Source organism: Sander lucioperca, chromosome 3 (assembly GCF_008315115.2).
Source record: "Sander lucioperca isolate FBNREF2018 chromosome 3, SLUC_FBN_1.2, whole genome shotgun sequence".
Classification (NCBI taxonomy): domain Eukaryota; kingdom Metazoa; phylum Chordata; class Actinopteri; order Perciformes; family Percidae; genus Sander; species Sander lucioperca.
This window is the reverse complement of record NC_050175.1, coordinates 41848797-41860190: the sequence shown is the minus strand read 5'-3', so window position 1 is coordinate 41860190 and position 11394 is coordinate 41848797. Positions and strand designations below refer to the sequence as shown.

Here is an 11394-nt window from a genome sequence, read left to right as displayed (position 1 = left end):
GAAAGCCTTATCTCAGGGGAATCATGCTGCGCAGACTCTAATTCTTGCCTTCTCTTTTCTTTCCTGATTTAATGTTGTGATATGAACTTGACCTACTTTTTCCTGAACATGAGTTTTACCATGCGGTGCACACCTGGAAACGCTGCCGTCCAGGATGTGACTTTTGTCGGTTTGGGCCTCTCGCTAGGATGTTGCTTGTTTTAATCAAACTGCTTCTCACGCATGCTGCTGTAAAAGAAGCCAACATGGTTCCAAGTTGTTGTAGTTGGTTGCAGATGTGTTGTGACAAGACATGATGTAATGTAGAACCAACACTCCCAAAACAGATGTTTCTATTTATGTCAGAGGTCAGAGACAGTTCTGGGCTTAATGTATGGTTTGTGTGTGCATTGGTGTATGTATATGTACCTGCTTTATGCCCGCGGGGTTCTATCTGACGAGTAAATATGAACCAGCTGGAGATCCGGGAACCTTGGCTGCTGCTCCTGAAATCAATATCACATGACATTGATGAAGAACAGCGGTGAGTGAGCTCACTAATGGAGCATTTGTTTATGGCTATAAATGATGAAGTTTACGTCTGGTCATAAATCAAAACCAAATACATATCTAAATAGTGTCAGCTATACAGTATGTGTGCATGTTTTTTTTAATGCAGGTAGAGCTCAAAACTGTTGTAGCAAACCAAACTAAACATGTTTTTAAGTGTTTTGTGCCATGTCAGGTCCTCACAGGCAAACTAACTGCAGGTCAAGATGCAAGTCCTTCATGGTCTGTGAATCTGGATGATTTGGTGTAACAGCATTTAAACATGTTTAACAATGTGAGTTTAAAGGTTTAATCAAATGATGAAGTACTGGACAAAAACCCTATACTGTTTTTATTTAAACGTTAAGTCAAGTTTTAAGGGAGTAAGGTTTCAAGTTAAGCCAATTCCAAAAAAGCTCCATAGCTGTTCAGTTGGTTTGAGATCTGACTCTGAAGATCAAAGCATATGATTCACAAAATGTTCATACTAATACTAATATTCATGGCATGAGGGACAATACTGGTTTGATAGCTACATTTTGTTGTGCTACTAATTCATTTTTACAGTACCTTTGGTCTAAAACTGTTGTTTATGGAATCTCATTGTTTTCTGATTTGTAATCATTATCCAGTACAGACTTAAAGGCCAACTGCTGTGTTCAACCTTTATTTATATGTGTTTAGCTCGCTGCATGGCTGTGCACCCAGGGGGCAGAAGTGACATGGGGACTCAAACCTGGGCCCTGAAGGTGACGAATGGCCTTTTTTTTGTAATCACGACAGCGGTTATCGGTAGGCCTACTGTTGATTTACAGCACAACAAAAGCACCAATACTCAGAAGCTTAGTTTTATGTCACTGAAAGCTGTGTATGATTTGCCAGAAGAGCAAAGAGCAGGGTACAGGATTTTGTAGGATTTAAGTTAAGTTAAGTTAAGATTTAAGAAGACCCTAAGAAAGGCCAGATCAGACTACTATTCATCACTAATAGAAGAAAATAAGAACAACCCAAGGTTTCTTTTCAGCACTGTAGCCAGGCTGACAGATAGCCACAGCTCTACTGAGCCATCTATTCCTATAGCTCTGAGTAGTGATGACTTCATGAGTTTCTTTAACGATAAAATTATAACAATTAGAGATACTATTCATCACCTCTTTCCCCCAACCTCTAATGGGTCACCTTTAACTGACAGACTGCTAGAAAGAACGACTAGACCTGACATATACTTAGATTGCTTTTATCCTATAAACCCTCAACAATTAATGCTAAAGGTCTCTTCAGCTAAGCCATCTACCTGTCTCTTGGACCCCATCCCAACGAAGCTACTTAAAGAAGCGTTACCCGTGGTTAACACTTCATTGCTAGATATGATAAATATGTCTTTATTGACAGGTTATGTACCGCAGTCATTTAAAGTAGCTGTGATAAAACCTCTACTGAAAAAACCCACCCTCGATCCTGAGGTCTTAGCCAACTATAGACCTATATCTAACCTTCCCTTTCTCTCCAAGATCCTTGAGAAAGTAGTCGCTAACCAGTTATGTGATTTTCTACATAGCAATAGCTTATTTGAGGACTTTCAGTCAGGATTTAGAAAGCATCATAGCACAGAGACGGCACTGGTGAAAATCACTAACGATCTTCTAACTGCATCAGACAAAGGACTTGTCTCCGTACTTGTCTTATTAGATCTTAGTGCTGCATTCGATACTATTGACCATACCATCCTCTTACAGAGACTGGAACATTTAGTTGGCATTAAAGGAATCGCACTAAACTGGTTTAAGTCCTACTTCTCTGATCGATCGCAATTTGTTAATGTTAACAATAAACCCTCCAATTACGCTAAAATTAACCATGGCGTTCCTCAAGGCTCAGTGCTTGGACCAATTCTATTCTCCTTATATATGCTTCCTCTAGGCAATATTATTAGGAAACACTCAATTAACTTTCACTGTTATGCGGATGACACCCAATTATATCTGTCAATCAAGCCAGACGAAACCAGCCAGCTAGCTAAACTTCAAGCTTGCATTAAAGATATAAAATCATGGATGGCCTACAATTTCCTGATGTTAAACTCAAACAAAACCGAAGTTATTGTCCTGGGCTCCAAACCCCTACGAACCTCATTAGCCGAAGATATAATTACTCTGGATGGCATTGCCCTGGCCTCAAGTACTACTGTCAGAAATCTAGGAGTTATTTTTGATCAGGATCTATCCTTTAACGCCCATCTAAAACACACCTCTAGAACAGCCTTTTTTCACCTTCGTAACATTGCTAAAATTAGGAACATCCTGTCTCAAAACGATGCAGAAAAACTAGTCCATGCATTCGTTACTTCCAGGCTGGACTACTGTAATTCCTTATTATCAGGATGCTCAAATAAGTCCGTTAGGACTCTCCAGCTGATCCAGAATGCTGCAGCGCGTGTTCTGACAAGAACTAAGAAAAGAGATCATATTTCTCCTGTATTAGCTTCTCTCCATTGGCTTCCTGTAAAATCCAGGATTGAATTTAAAATCCTTCTTCTGACCTATAAAGCTCTAAATGGTCAAGCACCTTCATATCTTGAGGACCTCTTAGTACCTTATTGTTCCCACTAGAGCACTACGCTCCCAGAATGCAGAGTTACTTGTGGTTCCTAGAGTCTCTAAAAGTAGAATGGGAGGCAGAGCCTTCAGCTATCAGGCTCCTCTCCTGTGGAACCAGCTCCCAATCTGGGTTCGGGGGGCAGACACCGTCGCTACATTTAAGACTAAACTGAAAACTCTCCTCTTTGATAAAGCTTATAGTTAGGGAGTGAGGAGTTGCAGTGAACGCCTAGACCGGCGGGGCAGGGTGTATAGCTGCAGACACAGCACCCCTGCTTTTCTCTGCTTCTCTTTACAGTCATCTGATTTACCTATCGTATAATCAATAATATAGTGCCTCTCCTAGTTATGCTGTTATAATTCTAGACTGCCGAGGAAGTTCCTTCTTATGACACGCTCTTTTCTTTTGTTTCCTTTATGCACATCATGTCCCAGAAGTGCTTGTTACTCACCTAGCTCTGGGGAGTTTACTCCCCGGAGTCCTTATGTTTCTTCTTCACCCAGAACATCGCCTCGGATTAGGGCGACACCAAGACCTGGGTCTTGGGTGCAGCTGTGGCTATGGACCTGCTACACCCTGCTACGCTCTGCGATTCCCTGCAATGCCCGACTACGTCCTGCTGCGTCCACCGCGTCCACCCATGCTCTGCTGTGCCACGCTACCTCCCGTAGCGTCATAACCCCAACCGTCAGACACCGCCCACCAAGAGTCTGGGTCTGCCGAGGTTTCTTCCTAAAAGGGAGTTTTTCCTCGCCACTGTCGCAATAGCCACTGCTAATGCTTGCTCTTGGGGGAACTATTGGAATTGTTGGGGCTTTATAGAGTGTGGTCTAGACCTACTCTATCTGTAAAGTGTCTCGAGATAACTCTTGTTATGATTTGATACTATAAATAAAATTGAATTGAATTGAATTGAATTGAAATTGAATTGAAAGTTGATCCACCTCCGTTTAGTTTATCCAGCAAATAGCAAGGTGCACCAGTCTGTAATATTCCTTCAAATTATGACACATGCACTACCGTAGGTTGTTTAGAGTACCAAGACCTGATATGACAATAGACAGAAAGTCAAGTTCGTTTTCCTTTGTAGGCACTCACGGAGTGGACTTGGTTAATTGGCCATTTAGAAGCAAATCTGTCTACATTAATGTGCCTTTCCCTGGGCTCCTTGTCTCACTAATGCAGTGGACTGCCAGGGTGGTGAATGGCCCAGCTTTGTGGCATTTTATTAGTAAACCCTGATGGCTCGTCTGACTGGTTACTCTGGGTGAGATATGCCTGTGAAAGGAGAGCAGAGTGTGGAGACAGTCCAAGCAGTGTGAATTTAAGAGCAGGGCAGCCAGTCAGATCAGGAGGTTGTGCCCTACCCTTATTATTTTTTTTTTTCTGCAACAGAATTACTGCTGAGTATTCCTGATTATACTGTTTATGGTGAATTAACTTTATTTAGTCCATATTTTTTAAACAACCCTTTTTTTAAATGGCATTTCAGATTTTTAAATCCCTTCTTAATCGTATCTGATTCTTCAACTAAGTAAAACAATAAAATGAATATTTATACTAAATTGTGATTCATCTTGACTTTTCACCACACTAGCGTTTTGGTCCGCAGTTCAATAACACAAGACAAGGCAGTGATCTTTTATCCATTCACACTCTGCTCCTCCTGAAATCACCTGTGGGATTTCTGTGAACCATCTTTGTTCATCCCTCTCCACGTCGAGATGTGGTCAGCTTTACTTTGCTGCATGTCTATCCATGTTGAAACCCTAAATCCTTTTTCAGCTTCTAGAGTAATGCTTGCTTATAAATATGTCAAAGGCCACAGTCTGACTGAGAATAGTAAGGTCGTAAATAAAGAATACTTTGGCCTTCCTGTGTGCTTTCTAAATTTAAAGTACAATGCTGGATGACAGCTTACCCACAATCTACTTTGGGACACGTACAGAAATTATATTCGTAGATATGTTGATGCTTTTCTAAAAATGAAAGCTGTTGCCTTTGTTTGCCAAAATAACATTATTTTTAAAACTTGTGGGACTAGTGAAAGTCTCTGTTTCAGTTGCCTGAATAATAACTGGCTGCTGCTACAGATTTCTTGCAATCACAACACAATGAAGTTGACACTTTGCCCCTAATGTGTTTCAGTTTTTAGCTGTGATCCATCATGCTGTTCCATTCTTGAACGTTTTATGTTCCTTTCTTTCAGACAACAACAATAAGACATGTTTCAATGATAAGCTACTGCAAGGTAGGCTTGGGCATCAAACTTCAATACATTTTGAGCACCGACTTAACTAATTGTAGCACGCAGAATCAAAATGGTCAAGTACTGAGAGTTCGCTTTGAATGTTTTATCAGATTCTTAGACTTGTTACTCCTTTAATCTATAGGGCTGGGTGGATTTTTAATTTTTTTTTATTTTAGGCAGTTTTTGTGTAATTATTTATACTAATGAATAAAAAAAATAAATAAATACTCACCAGAGTAGACATTTCACACATATCGATACCCCCCCAAAATACGATATCCATAAAAATTGTACACTTAAATTACATTTTGGCATCAAATATTTACAGTAATAACTCATACAATGGGAAGGTGTCATGCCACTTGTTCTGATTATTTTGCAGCCTAAAAGTGAATGTTTAAATTAATAGACAGATTAATGTTCATAACTGTACCGAAACCGGTAAATTATCTTCATACAAGTTAAACATCAACACTAAGGTTTAAGAGAAATCTGATATCCAACATTTATGCTTCAGTAAATATGCATATACAAACCTGCCAATCGATTTTTTCAGTGAGGTAATTGTGTATTCAAAATAACATAATAATACCTTTGCTGATGCAAAATGTATTAAATTTATAAAAATATTTTCAGAAATGAGACTTGAACGTGATGACAAGACAGCTGGAACCACAAATAAAAAAAACCACAAAGGAAATTTACCGTTTTTTCAACAAAAATGTGACAGTAAAATTTATTAGATCAGCATACAATGACTTTGATACTTGCTTTTTGTGAGAACATATCATACAACTCAACATTGGCCTTTGTCCCATACAGTCAGAATGCATGTCTTACCCTCACATAGCAATTTTCTTTAAAATATTTCAAAACTAAAAGTTTGTAGTTGTAGACGTACTGCATGTTCAAACTAAGAGACAGAAGGAATACATGATATGAAGTAGGAGATAAAGTTAAGATTCACATTCTTATCGTCAATTCTAGTTCATTTAAAATGACCCTGAGCAATAATCTGTGTAAACATTTCTACATTTGATTAATACAATGGAGAAATGAAAAGTCTGTGCCTCCTCTTTGACATGACGTTCTCCATCCCTACTAAGTATGTACATAAGTCAATTTCTTTGTAGGCATGCTGGTGTTCAGGTTTACATATCGTATGCTGCTGTGCATAAACAAGGCATAAACATGACACCAACTTTTCAATGAATCGTTAAAGATCCGTAACATTGCGTTATCTTTTTAAACCCTTCTCTATTATGGAGTATGATAGAGACTTTAATAGAAATATACTTCATATGTCGTTATATACTGTATTGAAGGAGTGCATTCAGATGCTCCAGCAGTAGATATGTAGAGGCTGACAGCTGTTCTGCATATATGAGGGGCAAACAACATGCTAAGGAAAAGACAGAGAGCAGCAGAGCTCATTCTGAGCTAGACTCTGGATCAGTCTGCACCATTCAGCCCTCTTCTGAGTGATGTAGGCTGGGGTGATGACTTGCACAGGAAGGCGCGGTGAGCCTTCCACCCTGGCCATCTCACACAAGGCCTCTGTGATACAAATAACATACATGCCGCAGTCATAGCTGTTCTGCTGTGACGGGCAGGGCTCGTCCACAAACGGCGCTTTTCTCCCGGCACCCAAGAAAGGCTCTAGCTTGCTGGCGATGCGCCGCGCGTGCACCGAATTGCTGCCGTTTTGAGAGTCATAGTGTGCAAAGTAGTTGGAGTTGTGATGGTAGACCAAAAGGCTCCAGTGGGATCCCCCGGCGCTCTGGTTGGAGTTGTCGTTAACAGCTAGAAAGACCCAGTGGCGAGAAGCAAGATCCAGCGGCTCCAGAAATAGGGCCAACTCATCAGGGCAGGAAGCACACTTGATGAACTGGGTGACCTCCGGGCTGATGAGGGTGATGGTCTCCCCCAGGACTCTGAAGCGCTCAGCGGCAAAGTACTCAAAAGCGAAACCAATGACTTGGTCATTGAGCCAGTAAGGTCCTTCCAGTAAGGACACATCAGAGCGCCGCAGCAGGCTGTCCTGGTAGCTCAGCACTACAGGGTCCATCCTCCAACACAGTCAGAGAGTGAGTCTAAAAAAAAAATATAAATACACAAGATTTTAGTGCTGAATGTTTAGCCGATCTGCAGAAAACTAATCAACTTTTTTTTTCTTTTTTTACTTATTTATCGAGTACAAATACCAAACATGTCTCTTTTAAATTGTGAGAGTTGTCTGCTTTTCTTTATGTGATTGTAAACTAAATATGTTGGTTTTAGACAGTTGTAACGCTGCAACTAACGATTATTGTCATTGTTGATTATTTTCTCGATTAATCAAATAGATGGTATGGTCTAAAATGTCAGAAAATTGGGCAAACATGTTGATCAGTGTTTCCCAAAAGCCCAAGATTACACCCTCAAATGTCTTGTTTTGTCCCCAACTCAAAGAAATGTAGTTTACTGTCAGAGGAGTGAAGAAACTAGAAAATATTCACATTTAAAAAGCTGGAATTACAGAATTTTTCCACAAGTGACTCAAACCAATTAATCGATTATCAAAAAAGTTGGCGATTAATTTAATAGTCGACAACTACTTGATTAATATTTGCAGCTTTAGACTGTTTGGTCATACAAAACAATCACTTTTAAGATTTCACCTTGGGCTTAAGTAAAATTGTGATGTGGATTTTTTAATCAATATATCAAGAAAGTAATTGGCAGATTAATCAATACTAAAAATAATAGTTATTTGCAGTTCTACTGTAGTACCGCAATGAGCAACGTTAGTAGACTGTTGGTCAGACAAAACAAGTAGTTTTGTTATGTTATTGTTATGTTATATTAAAATGTGTTGTGTCACAAAACGTATCCTGAACATAATGATGCAAACCTAATTATCGTATCTTCATTGGACGGACAACTACTAACGTTACTGCAAAGGGATGAAGCTGTGTCGTAACGCTACCATGTAAAGTCAACGTAAACAAACAGTTCAACTTTACTGGAGCGAACACACAGAAGGTTTCAGTTAACGTTAGTATGGTTCCATCTTGGTTCGTTGGTGTGGACCATCATAGACATACGTGGACCATCATAGACATACGTGGACCATGGTGTGGACCGTTGTTACTCACGGAGACCTGAACAACACAGGTGTTTTCGGTTAATCTGATTGATTAGAGCAGGACTGTGTGGGCGTGTACAGACTGTGATTGACAACCTTAACTGAAAACACCTGTGTGGGTGTTCAGAGCCTTAGCTAATATAAATGTAACGTTAGCTACAATATGTTTGATGAGACAAACTACAGGCTGTTGCCGGTGTCCGGTGATGCTCCCTACGGAGTATAACATTACTACAGTGCGTTTAGTTCATCGTTTTTGCCAGCAGGTAGCTCACCGGTCTTACGTTAGCATGAGCTAGCTAGCTAGCCAACTGCAACTTTCACCATCAGACGAAGCTAGCTAAACAACTCAGCTAAACCGTCATGTAAGGCTGTAGAACATACACAGTGTACTGCCAAATTAAAATGCATGCTCTTGATTCAATGTCCATACCTGTAAAAGACACACTCAAGTAAAAAGTACCACGAAAACTGCAGCCTTGTCCCTCATTACAGTGACTAACGTAAACCGCTGCTGCTGGAAGACCTTAAATGTTTTTGCGACAGTGTACCTGCGCGGTAGCTACATTTACTGAAAGGCTACCAGTCTGTTTCATTACCCACAGGGGTTGAAACAAATCAGGGCTTCTACACTTCAGTTTTAAAATCAGAAAGACAGTCACGTGTTCAAAAACCAACACATCTCCCGTCATGGAAATCCAATGTCAATTCAAAATGCACGCTCAGATTTGTTTTTTCCATCATCTAAAAACGCGTGGTGTGATGTGTGTACGTAGCTGCCGTGTTATTTCGTGCCTACTTCCTGTTGTTTCGCTCCGTCCATTATTTTCCTAGGATGGCGAAGGCATGGTCCGCCCTACTCTACCTCTGATTGGCCAGTAGTCGTTGCCTTCTTTCTTTTTCTTCTTTAGTTTATTGGCGGGCTACAAACCAACGTTTAAAGGTGCATGCCGCAACCTACTGTACCATTGCCTTTGTTGGTTGGGTTGGTTAGATTTAGGTAAGAGGAGTGGGATTGGTTAGGGTAATGGTAAGAATGTTAGGGTAAGCCAATCAGAGGCAGTAAGGCAGAGTAAGGCGGGGCATGCCTTCGTCATCCTAGGAAAAAAAATACTCGCCAACCATTCGCTAAAAGGCGCATACTTTCGCGTTTTGGGGCCCATAAAGCATGCGCGCTAGAGTCTTTCTCCAGCCGAGCCGATTGAGAGTTCAGAAAAATGTATTAATAATTTTACAGCCACTCCTTTTGCGATGATTGTGTATGTGAATACATGCTTTTTGTGTCGTTATGATGTACGCGGAAGTTTCATACGGATACATAAATCACAGACTCAGCTCCGGTCCCGCCCGGGGGCTTGGCTGAGGCTCCGTCCTCCTTCTCTATTTTCTCCCCGCCCATTAGCAGCGTGAACGCGCACTGCCGCGCGTCCCCAGAGCGGCCGCACTGATTAGCTAGGCAAAGTGGAGAGTTTCTAGCGACCGTCACCGAGCTGCGAAGGACTGCTTTTTAATTACATTAACTACAGCGAACACGCACGGATAAAAAAAAAAAAGCGCAAGTATTCAGCGCGGAGTTGTATTTCGAGGAGTTGTTCGGAGGCAGACGGCGGGAGAGAGAAGAAAACAAATTAATTCAGTGGGAATGCAGGGAATTAAATAGAGACTTAGGCATTTTGAGTGGCTACAAGTGTGTGTGGCTCTGCAACCCATCCTGAGAGCAGACGGAAAACTTGAGTCCCACTTACAACCGACTTCAGCGTTCACTTCTGGAGGTAAGAGTGTGATGTTTAGTAGTTAGACACGGTGGTGTGTGGTGGGCTGCCCCGCAGTGGGAAGAGTGGCTTAAGGGGCTGCAAGCAACCAATGAATCAAGAAACTTGTCCTTTTAATCTTCACTCATTTGCAAGATGGTTGTCCATGCTTTTAAGGTGTGGATGGGCTCAGTCGATGCTTTTGTTCAATGAACAATCAGAGGCATGTTTATAATGTGTATAATTTGTATAATGTGTATACTGTGTAAGCTTGTGAAAAGTTTGAGTTGCAGCTCAGTGTCATGCCATCTGAGTGCTTGATCTACACCTAGAGCCACCTAATTTGTCCTTATAATACTGCATGGGACACCCTGTAAAATGACTGCTGGTTAATTTTTTACCAATATGATGTAAATGTGTCAGATTTCGCCAAAAGGATCATTTTCATCTGTAGTCCCTGGGCAGGTTGATGATGGTATATGCATTAAAAGAAACAAACAAGACATACAAAAAGCAGACAAAACAATCATCAATCAGTGCATGTAAACATATGTAGGATGATATAGCATAAATGGAAAGGAAACATCACAGGACAGACTCAAGGACATATTGCAATCATAACCACAGTTATTTAAAATAATGAACTTGCATCTGGTATTTTGTATTCACGTTCATAACAGGATGAAGTTGCATGCTGTGCTCGGCTGCAGTAGGGTGGGGTAAATGTTTACGTGTATTATTTAGTGGAGGTAGGACAGTACAGCTTCTAATGCAGCGGGGGCAATGAAGACTGCAGAGCAGCTGTAATTGTGCAGGGAGGTCTAATGGGGTGAAGAAGCTGCTGAATCATGGGTGCATGTCTCGGTGTGTTCGGTGGACGAGAGTGGACTTCAGACGCTTTATGGCTGCAAACTCACAACACCAGATATGAATCTGTGCAAGACGCCTTTTAATGTTCCTTTTTTTTTAAGATTTTAATTTTTTTTTATCACTTTAGTATTCATTTAGAGGCTTTGGCCTACTTTGTGTCTGTGCTGCTCAATGCTGAGTTTAAAGTAACAGTACCTTGTCAGAGGATCTTTTTTTAGACATTTAGGCCTTTTATTATAGAGTTGTCAGTCGAGTGATGACAGGAAAAT

General features: G+C 40.7%; 2 protein-coding genes across 16 annotated transcripts in view; one reads left to right on the top strand and one right to left on the bottom strand.

The window, feature by feature from the left end:
• Nucleotides 1–6077: 6077 nt before the first annotated feature.
• senp8 (SUMO peptidase family member, NEDD8 specific) lies at nucleotides 6078–9391 on the bottom strand. Of its 6 annotated transcripts, none has more exons than XM_031290075.2 (2): nucleotides 9370–9391; nucleotides 6078–7470 (listed from the first exon to the last, which is right to left on the bottom strand). In XM_031290075.2, the coding sequence occupies exon 2, from the start codon at nucleotides 7443–7445 to the stop codon at nucleotides 6780–6782; it is 666 nt and encodes a 221-aa protein (XP_031145935.1). In that variant the 5' UTR covers nucleotides 7446–7470; nucleotides 9370–9391; the 3' UTR covers nucleotides 6078–6779. The 6 variants fall into 6 exon arrangements, with proteins under 6 accessions (XP_031145935.1, XP_031145930.1, XP_035855803.1 ...); XM_031290070.2 differs by lacking the exon at nucleotides 9370–9391 and adding an exon at nucleotides 8938–9261; XM_035999910.1 differs by lacking the exon at nucleotides 9370–9391 and adding an exon at nucleotides 8889–8908.
• A 489-nt stretch (nucleotides 9392–9880) lies between these two features.
• Nucleotides 9881–11394, top strand: part of myo9aa (myosin IXAa) — a 132337-nt gene continuing 130823 nt past the window's right edge. For 9 of the 10 annotated variants that reach the window (XM_031290011.2, XM_035999904.1, XM_035999906.1 and 6 more), the window contains exon 1: nucleotides 9882–10276. The gene's annotated coding sequence lies outside the window, so the exon portion shown is untranslated. Of the gene's footprint in view, nucleotides 10277–11394 lie in introns of all 10 variants that reach the window. The other variant, XM_035999903.1, reaches the window with a different exon arrangement.